This window comes from Pagrus pagrus (genome assembly GCF_965226575.1).
Source record: "Pagrus pagrus genome assembly, chromosome: 9".
Lineage (NCBI taxonomy): Eukaryota > Metazoa > Chordata > Actinopteri > Spariformes > Sparidae > Pagrus > Pagrus pagrus.
In genome coordinates this window covers 4788936-4807343 of record NC_140193.1, presented here as the reverse complement: position 1 = coordinate 4807343, position 18408 = coordinate 4788936, and the positions used below count along the sequence as shown (strand labels likewise).

The 18408-nt window shown below is 42.2% G+C and overlaps 3 protein-coding genes and 1 long non-coding RNA gene across 4 annotated transcripts; 1 reads left to right on the top strand and 3 right to left on the bottom strand.

Annotated features, from left to right (window-relative positions):
• The first annotated feature begins 803 nt into the window (after positions 1-803).
• asnsd1 (asparagine synthetase domain containing 1) lies at positions 804-5541 on the top strand. The gene is made up of 4 exons (XM_084362134.1): positions 804-879; positions 1076-2528; positions 2663-2844; positions 5077-5541. Exons 2-4 carry the CDS (start codon positions 1137-1139, stop codon positions 5321-5323), a joined length of 1821 nt encoding a protein of 606 aa, XP_084218260.1. The 5' UTR covers positions 804-879; positions 1076-1136; the 3' UTR covers positions 5324-5541.
• On the bottom strand, positions 2855-5158 carry LOC311262606. The gene is made up of 3 exons (XR_014623280.1): positions 5041-5158; positions 3259-3309; positions 2855-3170 (listed from the first exon to the last, which is right to left on the bottom strand). It is a non-coding gene; the product is annotated as an uncharacterized lncRNA (long non-coding RNA).
• Positions 5336-8081, bottom strand: LOC311262604 (glucose-1-phosphate adenylyltransferase). Its single transcript, XM_084362135.1, has 8 exons — positions 7755-8081; positions 6976-7065; positions 6661-6740; positions 6457-6572; positions 6263-6360; positions 6010-6078; positions 5861-5919; positions 5336-5654 (listed from the first exon to the last, which is right to left on the bottom strand). Exons 1-8 carry the CDS (start codon positions 7941-7943, stop codon positions 5534-5536), a joined length of 822 nt encoding a protein of 273 aa, XP_084218261.1. The 5' UTR covers positions 7944-8081; the 3' UTR covers positions 5336-5533.
• Positions 8082-8331: 250 nt separating this feature from the next.
• On the bottom strand, positions 8332-17391 carry sympk (symplekin). The gene is made up of 27 exons (XM_084362378.1): positions 17241-17391; positions 16783-16915; positions 15997-16062; positions 15727-15780; positions 15508-15581; positions 15278-15404; positions 14885-15134; positions 14624-14794; positions 14279-14518; positions 13976-14127; positions 13744-13894; positions 13303-13522; positions 13057-13207; positions 12742-12977; positions 12548-12629; positions 12359-12472; positions 12115-12262; positions 11812-11972; positions 10822-10930; positions 10590-10690; positions 10407-10497; positions 10180-10281; positions 9829-10016; positions 9542-9718; positions 9359-9448; positions 9029-9202; positions 8332-8709 (listed from the first exon to the last, which is right to left on the bottom strand). Exons 2-27 carry the CDS (start codon positions 16846-16848, stop codon positions 8539-8541), a joined length of 3666 nt encoding a protein of 1221 aa, XP_084218504.1. The 5' UTR covers positions 16849-16915; positions 17241-17391; the 3' UTR covers positions 8332-8538.
• Positions 17392-18408: the final 1017 nt, after the last annotated feature.

Here is an 18408-nt window from a genome sequence, read left to right as displayed (position 1 = left end):
ATCATTTGATTTTGTTGTGAAGTGATTACAGTTTGCTATTTTAACAAACACTGTATGTAAATGTGTGAAATTGTGATATTTTTACATGTTGAGGCTTTAATCGAAAAATAAAAAACATTGTAGTGTCCACCGCCGACCTGCAGGGGGCGGTGACGTCACACTGTTCAGCCCTCCGTACCCGGAAGTGCTTTCAAAGCTGTCGGACATGCATGGTGTTTACACTGAGGTTAGCTAGCTTCAACTACGCGAATATAAACTTTATTTATCTACGTTTTATTTGACCAACATGTCTTCTAACGATAACTTTGAAGGGCAGTCTGCACTGAAGGAGGAACTGAACAAGAAGGTACAAAGATTTAAGCGTTAATAGCTCCGACGTTAGCAGCAAACATTAGCCGGGGAACATGTAGCTAGCTTAGCAAATCTGAATGTTGGGTACAAATACACGTTTATGTTTCAATGTAAGGACTCTGTTTTCTACAAGATACTCCTGAAAGTGTTGCCTGAATAATTTATGATTTTATCAGCTCAGCTAATTGATTCGTGTTACTAACTTTCAGATAAAGGAGCAGAAGATTGTGCTGGACGAGCTCTCCAATCTGAAGAAAACCAGAGTGAGTGTTTTATTTTAACTTTATTGACAGAATTTAATTAAATTCATGTAATACAGGGAGAACAACAAACATGTCCCAGAGTTTGTCACCGTCCAAGAAAAATTAAGGAAACAGCCAACACCTTTCTTTCTTAGCAGTGTGTGTATTTCTGTGTGTATTGATGCACATTTTGTATGTGTTTTTCCTCAGAAAGTTTACATCCAGCAGAGGAACAGTAACATCTTCTTCCTAGCAGACAGAAGTCAGACACTGAGTTCATGCAAAAGTGAGTTGGGAGCTACAAACATGATTAAAATGTGCTGTATTTATTTATTTTATTTATTTGACAGGGACAGTGCACAGCATCTCAGCTGTATCAGCTATATGTTCATTTACATGTGTCGTCCCTGTGCAGAAGACAGAGACAAAATCTACAAAACACAATCACTCTAAACATAACGATTGATATTTTCTGTCTGCAGAGGAGCTGGATAACATGAAAAAGGAGCTGCAGGATTTGTAAGACCAACCTTCACCAGAACAATGTGCGGCATCTTTTGTCTGTTGACTTTAACGCCCTCTCAGTTTGAGAGGGACAAAACAGTTCATGAACATTTGAAGAGAAGAGGACCCAACCTGAGTCAGGACCTCACAGTTAGAGGTTCCTGTTATCAGTGTTTATTCTCTGCCCACGTCCTTCACTTGAGAGGCCTTCTAACACCTCAGCCAGTTGAGGACAACGCTGGGAATGTGCTGGAGTGGAACGGGGAGGTTTTCGGAGGTCTTCCAGTGAAGCCAGAGGAAAACGACACAGCTGTTGTCTCGCAGCGGTTATCAACCTGCAGCAGCCCTTCAGAGGTTCTGTCAGTCCTGTCCTCTATACGAGGACCGTGGGGGTTTGTTTACTACCAGAAGGCTGGAGATTTCCTCTGGTTTGGGAGAGACTTCTTTGGCAGACGGAGTTTGTTGTGGAGATTTGATACAGAGCTCAACGCCTTGACTCTGACTTCTGTGGCAGCCCGTAGTTCTGGATCTGATCAGGTTGTTTGGCAGGAAGTCCCAGCTGCTGGTGTGTACAGGATTGACCTGAAGGCAGCTGCAGAAGCTGGAACTGTGAAGTTTGAGGTTTATCCCTGGGCTCACGGAGGAATTGATGAAGTCTCGAGCTGCTGTGAAACCATATTAGAGTCTGTTCCCAGCGGCTGCACTGCTGTGATGAATCAGTCCGGCCTCGTACTCGCCACACCTGTGTGTCCTCTGAATACATCCATCCCGACATTGTTAAATGAGACCGAAGATCATCAAAACTCATGTGTTAAAGATCTGGAGCAGCTGCTCGCAAGCAAAGACAAAAACGAAGAGGTGAACCGACTTATCGATGTTCTCAGTGAGGCTGTAAGGCGACGAGTTCAGGCTCTGCCTCTCAGGGAACAAGTTGCTCCCCCTCCTGATGAGCAGGCGAGTGTTGCCTTACTTTTCTCAGGAGGGATCGATTCGATGATCCTGGCTGCTTTAGCTGACCGTCACATACCTGCTCATCAGCCAATAGACCTTCTCAATGTAGCGTTTAAACTCCAGGAGCCAAAGAAGCAGAAAGAGTCTGCAAACAAACACAAAAAACACAAAAATAAGCCAAACACTGATGCAGCTGACTCTCGAACATCCAGCCCGTTTGATGTTCCAGACAGAATTACAGGAAAAGCCGGTCTCAAGGAATTACAAGACTTGAATCCTGAGAGAAAGTGGAATTTTGTGGAAATTAACGTGACGCAGGAGGAGCTGCAGAAAATGCGCGAGGAGCGAATCTGTCATTTGGTTTACCCGCTGGATACGGTGCTGGATGACAGCATTGGATGTGCCGTGTGGTTCGCAGCGAGAGGGACGGGGTTCATCATGGAGGACGGCGACCAGAGGGCCTTCACATCGTCAGCAAAGGTGGAGAACAAACATCAGACTTCTGTGCTTTATTTACCTTCTTTACCAATGCAGAAGATTTGATCACACAAACATTTTTTATTAAAATAAGTTCCACATTGACCTGTTTTTCTGTTTCTCCTCGATGACTGCAGGTAATTCTGACAGGAATCGGAGCGGACGAGCAGCTAGCAGGTTACTCCAGACACAGAGTTCGGTTTAAGACGTCCGGATTTGAGGGACTGATTCAGGAACTGGCCATGGAGCTGGGCAGGATCTCCTCCAGGAATTTGGGCCGAGATGACAGAGTGATAGGAGACCACGGGAAAGAGGCGAGGTGAGTGTGATATCTGTGCTACAGTTTAAAACTCAAAAGGTATTTGGTCTTTTAAGGCAAAGTTTGCATTTTGTGTGATCTGGCGCCCCCCACAGTAAACCAGAGTAAATCCTTTCTTTGTGTGGGGTATGCTCCTTTTTTTTAGTCATGGCATTCTGACATGGAATGTCATCATTATTAATGGAAAGGGATTATTTTAAATTAAAACATTCAAATCTTTGAGCTCCTCAGATTAGGGGTGGGCGATATGACGATATTAGATCGTGAAGGATCAGTGGCGGATTTAAGAAATTTGGGGCCCAAGGCAAAGGCAGGCATGGGGCCCTCTGAAATGAGAAGACAACACACAAAACAACAGGTCAATTATACAGATAGATACATTTTAACAGAATACACATGTATTATTTGTTTTACCTTTTGTTCCTCTCTTCCTGTCCCTTTTTCACATTGTCTCTCTCCCTCATTCTGAAAATAAACACACAAAACACAGTATAAGGCTCTGTCCCAGTGGTGAAGTGTAAGTAGATTTACTCAAGTGCTGACGTAGACATTTTAGGATTTCATGCAACTTCAATTTTGTCTGCTCCGCTGTATCTCAGAGGCAAATACTGCACTTTCTACTCCACTACTGTACATCATTTACGTTGCTGGTTACATATTTCAAACCCTTCCTGCCCAGTGAAAACCATGTACCCTCAAAATGATGATTTAATGCTAATAATTGTGATAAACTGAAAGAGTCTTCCTTTGTGGGGCGACTTCTTCAGCCAAAACTCTTTAAAAAATCGTCTTGGGCCAGCTGGAAAATACATCATGACAAGACTTCAAGAAGTTAGTTTTAAGTTGGATATTCGACATTCGCAGCCACTCCAACATTTCAAGTGCACCCGTATTGCAGACTTTACAGTAAACACACGGAGAAGACGGCTACAGCGTGTACCGACTTCCTGTTTTCAAAATAAAAATGTGGGATATTTAAAGCAGAGATACTGTGTTTAAAGCTATTGAGAAGCTATTGAGCTAAAATGCTAATATTTACATATAGAGTAAAAAATAATAAAAATTATGAACAGATGTAAAATGTAAAAACAAGACGTGTATCTCATGCAGCCAGTGTAGTTACATGATCCCAACATGAGTTTGAGTCAATTGGTCACATGACCTGGAAGCTATTGAGCTAACATGCTAATATTTACATATAAAAATTAATAAAAAATGCCGCTGCTACTGCTGCTAGCCAATCAAATTCAATCAAAAATATAATTAATGTGCGCAAATAAGTAATAACTGTATTAACCATAAGTGTATGAGGATATTTATGGGGCCCTCAGGAACTTGGGGCCCTATGCAACCGCCTAGTTATGCCTAATGGTAAGTCCGCCCCTGTGAAGGATTAGACTGTGTAGACGATCTGCCAAAGTGCAGAGATCGTAGGGATCGTCTAGGGCACAGTCTATAAATTGCAGTTCTATGCACCGACGCACCAAACGTATTACGTCGTCAACCTGACCGACCAATCATAGCGAATTACGGGCAGTGACACGCTTTCTTACCCGCGTCCTTGTTTATGTGTGTAGCGGTAGCCGGATGGAGAGTCCTGGCTGAAAGCCAGACGCAGGAGTTGGTCGCTTAAAAAAAAAAACCAAAAACAGCGTTTCACCATCTTTCATCTCTGCCAGTTAGCCCCTCCACCTGCCGCCTCTCTCGGGTGCGGGCGGGTGGCCACGCACACACACACGGGCGCATGGATAGGTCACCCCCACCCCCCCGTCGGAAAGTCCGACCACTGACGGACTTATTTCACCCTTTTCAATAAGCTATTTAGTGTTTTTGATATACTTAAATCCTGTTAAAATGACTGTTGAATAAAATAAACAGTAATGTCTTCATTGATATTTTACTTTCATGTTTATTGAAAGCTACCTTTTATGTTGCAAGAGTGCACTTTATCAGAGTGTTGTTGTTTACCTTTTAGTATGTTTACGTGGTTTGCACATGTTGGCAAAACTGCAACTATTTAAATTAAAATCTGTTCAGAAAGGTTCTTTGGCCTAAATTGTCTGTTTTTCTTTTTTTGATTTAAGATAGTGATAAAATCGAAATCGTGATTTTATTTTTAAAAAATCGTGATGTGATATTTTTGCCATATCGCCCACCCCTACCTCAGATTAATATCCTTTCACCTCCAATGCTCACGTTAGAGTCTTGAACTAATCCAACTCTTGACTGCAGATTTCCCTACTTGGACGAGGACGTGGTGAGCTACTTGAACTCTCTTCCCGTGTGGGACAAAGCAGATCTGTCACTTCCTCGAGGCGTCGGGGAGAAAGTCCTCCTGAGACTGACGGCGAAGCAGCTCGGCCTCGGCCAATCAGCCGTCCTGCCCAAGAGAGCCATGCAGTTCGGCTCCCGCATCGCAAAGATGGAGGACAAACGTGAAAAGGCCTCAGACAAATGCACAAGACTCCTCACTGGATAGACGACTCGCTGGTTGTAATGAAAGAATATAAAAATCATTTTAATAGAAAAATATTAATTATAAAATGATGTACAATTAATATTTACAGTTGAAATTCTTGATTTACTGTTACAGATTCTTGAAGCTGATCATTTGATTGTCTTTGTGCTCATCTTGGATACTTTTTTAACACGCCACAATAAATATGGTGGTTTGGTCCATCTCTGTCCTCTACATCATGTAAGACTCAACATCCTGTAGTTTTTCTCTGAAGTAAAGGTCACATTCAATATAAGAAGGAAGGTTTCCAACATCGAAACGGCCAGAGATCTGATGAACGTACACTGGCTTCCTGAAAGACAAAAAACAACAAAAACGGTCCCATTTATTAAGAAATACAAACAGATTGAATTCACAATGTCTTAGTATTTAGAGTCTAGAGTATTTACATTTTACGTGTATGAAAAATGACCAAATGCCTGTCACAAAGCAAGATTACAATATTATTTCCTGAGTGAAACCTGTCCCTCAGCCTCTCGAGGGTCCAGCAGAAGTTACCTTGGAATGAGCCAAGACACAAAGTTTCCTGGAGCGTCTTTCTCTTCAATTGGAGCCGCCTGAGGAAATTAAAGGTTGTGAAATAAATAAAAACACACACAATTGAGTCTGAATTCACGTCACGTGTGACTTTTAATTGATAAATTTACCTTCTTTTCCTCGATGAAAGTATCCAACAGAGGAAGGCTGTTCTTGGAAAGCACGTAGAAACAGGGACACTGGAAAACAAAGAAGTTATTAGCTCGTGTTGCCTGAAAGTTTGATCAAAAGGTACGTTGGGCATCATATGACATGTCATGAACTTGATAGTTGTCACATTGGACAGCAGGATTGGAAGCCTGTCAAGATCTCGACCTAATCCCTTGGACAATGAGCTTTGTTCAGTGTTTGTGGTGAACTTACAGCTCTCCTTGACTTCGTCTCAGTTGGAAGAGGTTTCTCCTTCATACAGAGGACGCGCTGATCACCGTCTACTTCCAATATCCCGTATTTATGAGTTTCTATAAAGACACGTAAACAACGAACAACAGCTAGCAGCTTCTGTAAGGTTAAATCTGAAGCCTGATTTCTTCAGTGTGGCTGCTTTACGAACTCACCCTCGTCTTTGCACTGGTACGACAGCACCAGACAGCTGTCCTCACACTTCGCTTGGAGGTCAGAAAACGTCTCTTTGACTTTACTGAGGCTGAAATCTTCTTTGAACAGGGTGTCACTGTGGATGGAAATGAAGCTGTATCAGTTGGAGAAACAGGCAACATCTCTGTGAGGTCATATTGATCATGTTAACTCTGTAAACTCACCCCCCAATTACCAAGACATGGTCTTCTATCTTGAAGTGCTTCACTGCCAGTTGCAGACAGGCCACAGCACCGAGACGCCCCTGATGGAGGAACAAAGTTAAATTGATTCAGAGGTTTAATCATGCTGATAGCAATGTGGCCTTCTCTGAGCTAAAGAAACCCTAAAGACGCTAAAGACAGTTGACTTGCTCATAGATACTCTGCTGGACTTGAACCTTAGTAACTGAGCCAGAGGATGGTATAAAAAGATGATTTTCTAAAGTAAAAAATATATCACATAAGTAGTAAAAACAACGGTTGTACAGCTGCATTTACCTCGTTGCTTCTCGTCTGATCGTTGAGAATCTTGACGTTTGTGAAATGTGACGCCCACTCCTCAAATGCAGCGTGATAAACAGCGTTAGTCTGTGGAGAGAACAACAGGAAGACATTAACAGAGGAGCAGACAGGGTCAATATTCTCAGTCCAGGTTTAAACTTTATTTTCTCAATTAATCAATTAGTTCACAACCCAAAGATATTCAGTTTACTGTCATCGAGGAGGAAAGAAACCAGAACATATTCACATCTGAGAAGCCGGAATCAGATAATTTTTTCTTAAAAAATCTAGCAAAACAAGTCATCTATTAATCATTGCAGCTCTATCACACTGTGGCTATATTTCAGACGTCTGCCATGGTTTTGACTGCAAAAACATATATACAAAATATACTCAAACTATCAAAAGAAAAAGTACTCATAACACATAGTGGCTCATTTTAGAGTGTCATGATTTTTCTTTTTTACATTGTACTGTTTTGTTATTATTGATGCAGTAATATGGACGCATCTTCATATTTCCAACTTATTTTAAAGCTTTTAAAGAAAATAATTAAAGAAACATAAATAAATCTTTATCTTGTTCAAGCACTTCAGATCGTAATATTTGGCTATCAGATCAATGTTGTGTTTATTTTCCTGTCAAACCAAGTGGCAGCATAAAATGAAAAATAGTCACATTTTTGGTAATATAGTCATAGTCAACCATTTAATTTAAGCCTTGAGAAACTAGTCTTCTCCCCTCTGACTCTGCTGTCAGTCACTAAAGTCACCTACAACAACATAGACGGAGTCCACAAAGCCGGAGGTCAGAGCCTGGACCCAGTGGGAGATCAGAGCACAGCGTCCCACCGGCAGCAGAGGCTTGGCTGTACCGGCCAGGTGAGCGAACCTCCCGCTGCCGTCAGCCGACACGTCCCTCTGGAGCCTGGTCCCATAACCGGCGGCGAGAATTACAGCCTTCATTTAAACTCTGGACCGGGACACACGACACGACGCTCACTTGTTAGCCGTGTTAGCCGTGTTAGCCGGGTTAACGGTTAACTAGTTAGAAACACGGTGGAGGTAAAAGTTAGCAAACGTTCCACTAACCAGGTCCTGACTCATCTCGCGAGATTTCCCGCCCGGATAACGGTCAAAAGTCCAGCTACGCGAGATCAGAGAGGAGCGTCGGAATTAAAACGCTTCCGGTTATAATTTTCAAAATAAAAGTAAAGCTTCTTCCGGTGATTTCATATTAAAAGTTGAATCTTGACATTTTCTGACTACTGATCACACCTGAAACACAGTTACCTGCACTGTTTCAGACAAACAGGTAGAAGAGGAACAAACAGAACTGAAGCAGACAGTGAAACCATGTTTTGTTGATTTATTTGCCAACGACGTGAACGCATTTGGAATCATTTCATTAACAAAGTTAACTTGATTTTTTTTCCATCAAAATCTGTTTTCTACAAATACAAAAAAAAAAAACTAAGACATTTATTGGCAAGAAATCTGTGGGATGTTTGCAGAGGAGAGAAATGTTCATTTATTTTTAGAGTGCATTTGTTGTGAGCGGTCATTCTACGTCTTCGCTGCCGCTTCCAGTGTCGGGTGCTGCTACGTCAGCTTCAACATCTTTTTCTGGCTCCTGGTCGTCTGAAGGTTCAGGTTGAGTCTCCTCCATCTCTTCTTCCTCAGCTGGTTCTGGCTGAGGTGATGATGTCTCTTCTTCTCTCGTTAAGTCCACCTGAAGAGAGACAAAAATTAGCTTTCAGGGCAAAACTTTTTGGTTCACACCTTCTGGACAGCGCGGGACAAACGGGCTGGACTGTAAAATTAAACATGCATGATATGTTTCTATACTGATGTCGTATTATTTACAAATGATGGAGAAAACTATTAAGTGTAGTCCCTCAGTGTATCATCCTCTGAACAACACAGGAACAAGAAGCCTACACTCAGGGCTGTCGTAAATTATAAACTGTCCGCTGGCTAAACCGTCCATAACAAATAGTGGTTAGCTCATAAAAATCATTAATAACATGTCTATTTTAACTTCCTCTCACCTGTGTTTCAGTTTCAGCAGCTTCCTCATGAATCACTGGTTCAGACTCTTCTTGCTCCATCGGTTCTTCTTCTTCATCTTTCATGTCGGCTCCATGTTGCTGGACCTCCGTCTCGGACTCTTGCAGCTCTGCAGCGGGAGCCTCTTCTTCAGCTGGGGCAGGATCTGGTTCCATCTGGATGATTGAAAAGAGAAAAGGAGGATACGACAACAACTTGAAAAAACACCTTTTTCATTTTTGATCATTATCCTGTCTTAATATCTACATCACTGAAAGCTGTTAAGCATTTAAGACAGGAAAAAGTGTGTATCAGGCCTCTTCATCAGTTACCTCTTTCTCCACGACCGGCTCCACAGGCTTTGGTTCTGGTTTTTTCTCTCCCTCCAGGACCAACATGATGGAGGCCGGGATGTGAGCTTGCTGTTGCACAGAAAAACAGAAACCGTTAATACATCAGGAAATCAGAAGAGAGGACTGTAAATGAGGTTGAGTGATCTTATATGCAGCTCTCACCTGATGAGGTGTGAAGGAGTGGACGTGCTGCATAAGAGGCTCTCTCATCTCCGGACAGCGTTCGAACACACTGGTCAGCTGAGCGGGCGGCAGCTGCAGGAGGACGCTGAACGACTGAGGCTTCGTCCTCTGGCAGCACTTCACGAATCCCTCCCACACTTTAGGATACTTCCACACCTACAGGGACACGTCGACATATATTTGAAATAAAGCATTTTCCAAAAGACTGTATGAACTTGTCAACGTCTGTAAAAACGATGAATATTTGTCTGGAGTTTGGTGCTGACCTGCTTGACGATGAGGCGGGACAGGATGTTCATGACGAAGCCTCCCAGTCGGGGGTACATGGTGAGGGACTGGATGACGGTGCGCATGAGCAGCATGGGGAGAGGACTCTGCTCCATCAGTTGCTGCATCACCACCGCCAGAACCTCCGACGTGTACACGTTCCTCTCCCCGAAGCACAGGTTGGTAGCTGTAGTACAGACACAGAACATGTTAGAACAGCTGTCGGACATACGTGAGACTGATCGAATCACCAGTGATCACAGCTAAAAAAAAAAGTAATCTTTGCTCAGCCAAGCATCATTTGTTTTCAAGCTGTTTAACAGCGATGCCACATTAACTTGAGCACTGACCTTTAATGATCGACTTCATGTCACATTTGGTTGAGTCGATGTTGTGTAAAGCGATCAGCAGATCTCCTGGAGTCAGAGGGGACACCGAGGAACTTCCCTCACCTAAAGGACAGCAGAGAGAAAAATATCAGAGTCATTCACCGGAAACAATCTTCAACAGAGTCTGAATCTCGTCATTCAAAATAACAGCATGACATCCAACAGTTTCAGACATTAATGCCTCTTACTGTGCTGAGTGCCAAGCAGACGGTTGAACACCTCCTTCACTACAATCGGGTTGAGTTTGATGAGTTTGGGGAGAGCCTGGATGACTTCGTTCTACATGAGAAAAAACACCAAAATGTTAAGTTATTAAAAGTAAATAATTATGATTATCAAATGTTGATAAGTTAAGTCAGGAGGCATGTTACCTTTTCTAGTCCGTTTATGACTGGAATCAGGAAGCGAACATCCGGCACTCGTTTGTGGTAAAGATCTCTGACTCTCTCCACCAGCTCTGGAGATGGAGGCACTGAAAGAGCAACAGGAACACATCAAGACTTTACATTTTCTACACTTTAATTTTTTTTTCGCTATCGTTTGATGTTGTACAGATGAGAAGTGACGTGTTTCTTTGTTGTTTTTTTTTTTTTGTTTTTTTACCTTTATCTGTCAGAATGTGCAGACAGCGAGTCACTAAAGTCTCGGCTCCTTTAGGACAGTTTTCAACCAACAGCAGCAGCTCCGGAGAGTTCATCCCCATCCCACGGATCTGCAGAAAACAGTCAAAATAACTTGTAAATATAAACACAACTCAAAAGGAGCAGCGCTTAAATTAGGTTAAATGGAGTCTCCTCATTGTTCTGTCTAACTTTTTGTGTTCATGACCTGATGAAACTGCAGTTTTTACATCACACAACAATGACATGACATTGCACATTAGAGACTCCAGCTGTGTTTACTTGTTTGTTTACTTTGCTGCACCTGCCTGCTCTACCTTAACCGCTCTCGTGGTCAAACCAGATAAAAACACATGAAGAAATAGATCAAAGTTTAGTCCAATAGTCCAGAGTGTGTTCTCAGTAGATTTTGTCATGTGAGGCTTTCCAGGCATCAGATCACAACATCCTTTATACACACAGAAACGTTCGGTTTTTGGTTCTTATCTCGTCCCTGATTCCCAAAATGTTGGGAACCTGTTTTACACAGCTGTAATTCAGCATCATCTGAGTTTAAATACATTTTCAGCTAAACAGTTTTTAAACATGCTTGGTATGAACTGCATCAGCCTTTAAAATGACCAATTAATTTCACACTGAGCTCTTTAAAGTGGCACTATGTAGTTTTGGAGAAGAACTTCAAACTCAGAATATATTTACAATATTAATGAGGTAATAATACAAAAACTAAATATTTATTGTGTCCATAAGTGAATAAACAAGCTGTTCTCAGAGGAAAATAAGGTCCCAGAACACTATTTGAAGCTAGAAAGGTGGCAGGGTCCGCCACATATGAACAAAGTAGGTCTGTTTAGGCAGAAAAAAAAATTGTCAATGAAGATGTTTCTCTTCTCATTAAAATGTCTTCCCCAGAACTACTCAGTGCTCCTTAAAGTATAATAAAGCATTAAACATTCTCCAGGTAAGGACTCACAGGCTGCTCTATCGCTCTCAGCACGCTGCGCTTGATGTCAGCGATGGCCTCGGTGTAGACAGAAGCCAGCTCGTGGACCAGCCGGTGGTTGAGAGGCAGCAGAGACAGGTAGAGGAAGAGACACTGTCTCACTGTGTCTTCAGTCCAGGGAGCAGCCACCTCTGTCAACAACACACAATTATTTGGTCGGAAGCGAAAAATTATGCTGGAAAAGTTCATGAGAAGTGTTTTTTTTCTTCATTTAAAAAACAATCATGGGCTGAAAAAACAAAACAATATGTAAGTGAAGATAAATGCACAGACCTGTGTCTTTGTCAGCTCCGAACAACAGAGATGGAGGGTTGGGGTGGACGAGGAGCTGCATGTAGTTCAGAGCAAACTTCTCGATGTAGTCCCTGAGCTGGTCCTTCTCATACATACGCTTGAGAAAAGCCAAGGCAGTCGTCCGCACCTGAAAATACAAATAACACACAGGAAAAAAATTAATAAAACCCTTTCAGCAGTACCTGAGAGAGCAAGTCAAAATGTGGACGTGAAATGTTCCCACCTTCTCTTTTTCATGTGAGCTGAGATCCAGCAGGACGTGCAGGTACTGAAACTGCCTCGATGGTCGTTTGACGATGAGCTCCTTCAGAGTCGTCATGCCCAGATACACCCGAGACTGAAACAAACGTCACATCAGTACAACAGCTGAGTGTAAATATGAAGAACGCTGAGTCTTCGTCACGTTACTTACCTCGTCCTCACAGTAACGTCGAATCACTTCCAGCGCTGATTCTGTTATTACGGGAGCCTCCAGGACTAGTTTGGTGAAAAGTCTGAAAGAGAGAACGTGAACACTTTTGTTTTGCCCACAGTAACCGCGACATGCTTTTAAAAATAAGAGCAAAAAAAATAAGAGCTACAGAAATAATCAGTGTTTTGTCTCACCCGTCCCTCTGCTCTGGTTTCTCCTGCAGGCCTGACAGCAGCGTGTACAGACAGTGGTCGTAGCTGTCCAGCAGCCCAGACGGCAGCTGGCTGAGGTAACTGTTGTACTCCTGGTAGAGGAGAGAAAAGGCCAAGTCGCTCCTCGTCCGGATGTCGTCCAGAATGAACTCCAGCACATCTTCTTTCATCATCCCCTCGAACTGCGTCACGAGTCTGGAGAGCAGCTTCACTCTGACCTGCAGCACAGATTCAGAGGTTATTCTCTGAAACGGACGCTCGTTTTGTGCTTATTAAAACTAATCATTCATCACTTACATGGGACATGCCACTCTGAGCGATCGACTTCTCTGAATGCAGGATGCGTTTGACAGCTCTGGAGGTCAACTTTTCGATCTGTCCTTCTGATAACGGCTGAACGACATCTGACAACCTGAACACTTTTTTCCTCCCACTCGCCCCGGCCATCCTGTAAAACAACAAGATCAATCATCAGGTAGGAATATGACTTGCAGAAGCTCACAATATAAACTGCTGCGTTTCTGTCTTAGCATCAGAACTCACTTGGTCTGTGTCGTAGGAAGAATCGGTTCAGGAAGCCTCTTGACAGCGGGAGCCGCCTCTGCTGGAGTCTTTTCTGTGTAACCTCCCACCACAGAGATCGCCTGTCCCACCATCACCGCTGGAAACTTGCGCTTGATGAGCTGATCTTTAGCGCCAGAGCCGTCCTCGCTGCCTTCCTCTTTGCCTGCATCGTCCTCTCTGGCTTTGCACTGCTCAAGTCCTGAGAAGTCAGGGTTTTAATTAAAGACAGATCTAATATACGGACGGATTTTTAATGCTGAAACTAACACTAATAATGAAAAACATCCCAAAATAATCAGAATATATCATACCATGAACATTTTGCATCTCCCCTTATTATTATCATATCATAAGTGAATATTTTACAACTTTTATAAAGGATTTTTCAGCCCTTTCATGCTGAATGTCTTTGTTACCAACCTGGACCGATTCCAGCTGCAGTCATCTGTGTTGCCATCAGCCTGGCCAGATGTTTGATCTGGGCGTCAGTACCTGCTGACTCAACAGGTGTGTATGTGGCCTGGAAGGATGCTGGCATGACGTCAGGCAGGTACACCATGCTGATGAGCACCTGAACACAGGACAGAGATATGAGCTGAACTGTCTCACAGAGAAGAAACAAACAGGGAAAACAGCCACTGCTGCTGCTCACCAGGTTGGCGACGTTCTCTGGGTTGAGCAGCGGGTGGAGGAACTCGGCTGTGAGGTCGATGGCGGACTGAGCGACAGGAGCAGCAGCTGGTTTAGGGACAGAGAGAGGAGCTGGCTCCTCTTTGTCCTCGTCATCTTCAATCAGGGCTGGCTCTGAACGCAGAGGAAGAAAAATACTGAGTGTGACCTCCAGGTTTTTTTTTAGTTTTTTTTTTACATTTTTCAACCCAGAAGTTCCCGTAAACAAACATTGTGATTGGTTCTAGATATTAAATCAGAATGTCTGACTGCAACTACGACTCACCCATCTTGACCTTCTTCCCCTCCGTGTATTGTTCGTGGCGAGGTCTTTTGCGCTGCTCTCGTGGTGCAGGTGTAGATCGGGTTATCTCACTCTGAGGCATCCCCAGGTCCAGCAGCAGAGTGCTGATCTGACCCTGGAACTCCAGACTGCACGGGTGCTTCAAGACCGCCACCAGGTGCAGCTTCAGGTTCTTTCTCACACTGCTGACCTGAGACTTGGCCAGAGTGGGCGGCAGGTTGGCTAAAAAGATTAAAAGATAAACAATGTTTATGTGTTTGTCTGGAATTTTTTTTGTTTTGCATCAGGCCATCACGACACTCGTTTTAAATATGTTTTGTGACCAACCATGTAACGTCTCATACGCCTGCACCACCTCTGACATGAACATCGGCCTCTGACGGGCGATGGTGGCCAGAGAGCCGAGTGCTGTGGTGAGGTTGATGCTGGAGATGGCCGGGTGGACCATGAACTTCAGCAGCCGCTCCAGTGCATTCTTTCCCTCCTCACACAAAACGTCTGTCGAGTCAAACAGCAGCAGATTTAGAGTTTGAACAGATTGGACTAAAATAACATAACAACCAATATCCAGAATCCTAATAACCGTACCGTAACGGATGTACGAGTGATCTTTGGGAACTTTGTCCAGGCTGATGTCGCCCTCCTGCCGCTTGGGGACGTCAGAGTCGGACGTCCGTGGCGACAGAGTGATAATTAATGATTCTGTGAACTTGATGGCATGAGTGCGAACGCCGTCGTTTTCAGAGTCCAGCAGAGCCAGAACGTCCCCTTTCATCTGTGTTACCAGATCCCAGCAAGCCTCCTGCCTCTCTGATACAGCTTTAGAACGAACCAACCACTGACAGGAAAGAGGCAGAAGAGAAAATGTTTGAACAGATATTGATGGCAGCAGTTGATTTAAAAAAACATCAGATCCACAGTGTTTACTCTTCAACAGTATCATCATAACAAATATATGAAAGATGAGAAAAGTGTGTTTACCTGCAGAGTGACTTTGTAGAGCTGTGTGAGTGTGAGGATGGCTTTCTTCACCACGTTCACACTGTCATCCTTCAGCAACATGTTCAGATTGGCGATCAGTCTGAGAAGGAGCTCATTATCTCGTTTACTGGAAAAAAAAAAACATGAGAAAAAAAAGATTAAGAAAACTGTGAAATGTTTCTTTTCACAAACACAAGACTTATAAGACTTCTGTCTGTCTAAAAACTCACCATGCTTCCTCAATGAAGCCAATGACAAATTTTCTCACTTCGATGGACTTGTCAGTCTGAAAGGCGATCATCTCCTACAGGATGGACAGAATAACAAAGCAAGGTTTTAGTTTACAATCAGGTTGATATAATCAGAAATACATACAGATTATGAATTCAAATAGCTTCTGTATTTCAAGTCAAACAACAGTTAAGAAAGCTGCAAATGGGTTTACTCACATCCAAGAAGTTGTCAAGTAGAGAGGGATCCTTGTTGATAATCAGCTCCTGGACCTGAAAATGACAAACGTTAATTGATTTAGTATTTTCCTTATATGTTGGTGGTTAACTGGATGATATCCCTGGAAAACTTTAGTGTTTTTAGAGACAAATTATGTGCCGTCATTTTGCGTTAAAATAAGACCGAAATTGCTATAAAATTGCTGTTTATTGATATTTCTTTATGGATAACAACAGTGAAAACTGATGTAGAGCGAAGAGACAACCAACCTGTTTGAGCACCGTTAGCTTCTCATCCGTGGTCATCAGGGCGGCCTGATTCAAAAGATCCACCACCTGGAATGAAAACGCAAATTAAATGAACTTTTCTTTGTATAAGTTATGTATTTTTATTGTCATATGAAAATAGATAAAGTGTAAGAGCTGCTTTGATCAACACTAATCACTGAGATTTATTCTTAAGTGAACAGAGCTTCCACTTACTTTATCATCTTAAAAATGAAGTCTTTACACATTATTTAATACTGGGCTCTATTTCTTTCAACACAACTACAACGTAACAACAACAGTGGCAAATATAATGGTGAAATCAAAATGTATTAACTAAGCAATGACGTTAAACAGCAGTTCCACACATCATCCTCTCAGACATCACAGCTGAATTTATTAGCAGACCAATGTTGCTGTCTCAATACTTCCATGTAAATATTTTGAGGATGACAATTTAATAAAAACTACAGGTGGGTGACATGATCTTTGAGAGAAAAGAGAAAAAAAATATTTCACACATCTCTTTCAGTAGACCAAAAGTGCAAGCAAACTCCTGCACACAGTCTTACTTGCAAATATTTGCAACATCAGGCTCGATGATGGTCTAATAACGAAACGGCAAAAAAATGTGACAGCTGCATCATCACAAACAGGCCAACACTTGACAAGCCAGAGATCAGGGACATACAGCCGATATCCAGTCTCATCATCAATGTCTCTGTAATATTAGTACACATCCCAGGTGTACAAACAATGCATTATTAGGATGTAAACAGCTCCACTCACCCTTTCACTGGTGGTCATATCGATGTTATCATGAGGGGTCTCCCCATCCTCGGCTGAAAGCTCCATGATTCTGCTCTGTGTATGCTCACAATGTCGACAGCATGGTCTTCAAAATCCTATTAAACACCGGAACCTGTGGAAAACACAACTGCAGTAAGTTAACTGGAGCTATAGTTGATTACAATGATGTTTAGAAAGTGTTAGCAAGTGTAAGGTTAGCTTTGAGTTAGCATGCTACACGTTACTTATCATACCAATTCACTTAATAATTGACAGATATTACTTTAACGTTAAAATGCTAAAATACACCAGTAATAACGCATTAATAAGAAGACTTTAACGACGAGTATCACAATCATAAACACTTTGTTCTCTGCTGGCGCGCTAGCCTCATGCTAACCGTTATGCTAACCCTGCGAGCTGTTTTAACATGACAATGACAGATATGTGATACTTACTTAACGCTACACAGACGCTTTACTTTGTCGTAGCAGCTGTGATTGAATGCGACTAGTGTGACAGACTTAATAATGGAGTAGTTTTAACATAATCGATAAGTTCAACAACTCTGCTCGGCCATCAGGGAAGCCGCCATGTTTAATTGACAGAGCGGCGTCTCTTCTTCTACTGCTGTTAAACGAGTAGCACACAGGAAGCTGCTGCCACCTGCTGGACACATGAACACATAACACATTTAAATCTCTCTCTCTCTCTCTCTCTCTCTATATATATATATATATATATACACAGTGTATATATACATATATATATATATATAATGAAATAATGTTGCATCTGGCTCAAGACGCTAAAAAAGAAATAAAAATATATGTGCACATTTAAATATATATATGTATATATGTCCACATAAACATAAACACTTACTCACTAAATATGTAGATACATACGCATGCCTACATGTATGCATAATCATATATACATCCACACCCCATAAAGGCCTGTGTGTACATACACCCACATTCAATGATGTACATGTGCATACATACTGCATACCTGCATACCCTAATGTAAACAACCACACCCATGTATATATACATACATACACACACCCACACCCACACACATACACATGGAAAGTTGTGTGCAATTATAAACAGCATGTGCAAAAATGTGCCTTGACAGCTGCTTCCCAACAGTTTCCCTTGGGATTAATGAAGTTCTATCTTTACAACTGAATCACAGACGTCTACTTCAAAGCTTTTTGAGCTTAGAGGTCACAGATATCCAAAATATAAGACTGTGCACACAAGGTCAACAACTCACTGTTGCCCCTAGTACATGTAAAGTGCAAGCAATGTGTTCAAAAATTGAATAGTTCTCAACTAAATGCAGATTTACTGGTTTGTACTTTATGCTTAATTATTATTGTTATTATTATTATTTTGCATTATCATTTGTATCACCTCCACCTCCCTCCACAAAAGTTGGATTAGAGAATAATTTAGATGTGAGTGTATTTGTAAAGTGGCTAATTCATACAATATAACGTCTCTCTCCTGGCCTGTATAACGTTATATAACCACATAATGTTATGTATTTAGCTGTGGTGTAAATATATATTCAGTTTTAACAGTTTAAGTGCTTAAATCGGTGTTTAAATGGACA

Excerpts from the sequence above, each read along its gene's own strand:
- sympk (XM_084362378.1), bottom strand. The coding sequence starts at position 16,848 with ATGGAGCTTTCAGCCGAGGATGGGGAGACCCCTCATGATAACATCGAT. Across the intron at positions 13,895-13,975 it reads CAGAGAACGTCGCCAACCTG|GTGCTCATCAGCATGGTGTA; the intron begins GTGAGCAGCAGC and ends TCCTGTGTTCAG. Across the intron at positions 12,630-12,741 it reads AAACCAGAGCAGAGGGACGG|ACTTTTCACCAAACTAGTCC; the intron begins GTGAGACAAAAC and ends TCTCTCTTTCAG.
- asnsd1 (XM_084362134.1), top strand. The coding sequence starts at position 1,137 with ATGTGCGGCATCTTTTGTCTGTTGACTTTAACGCCCTCTCAGTTTGAG. Across the intron at positions 2,529-2,662 it reads CCTTCACATCGTCAGCAAAG|GTAATTCTGACAGGAATCGG; the intron begins GTGGAGAACAAA and ends CGATGACTGCAG. Across the intron at positions 2,845-5,076 it reads GACCACGGGAAAGAGGCGAG|ATTTCCCTACTTGGACGAGG; the intron begins GTGAGTGTGATA and ends TCTTGACTGCAG.
- LOC311262604 (XM_084362135.1), bottom strand. The coding sequence starts at position 7,943 with ATGAAGGCTGTAATTCTCGCCGCCGGTTATGGGACCAGGCTCCAGAGG. Across the intron at positions 7,066-7,754 it reads TGGACTCCGTCTATGTTGTT|ACTAACGCTGTTTATCACGC; the intron begins GTAGGTGACTTT and ends TTCTCTCCACAG. Across the intron at positions 6,079-6,262 it reads AGACGAAGTCAAGGAGAGCT|TGTCCCTGTTTCTACGTGCT; the intron begins GTAAGTTCACCA and ends TTTGTTTTCCAG.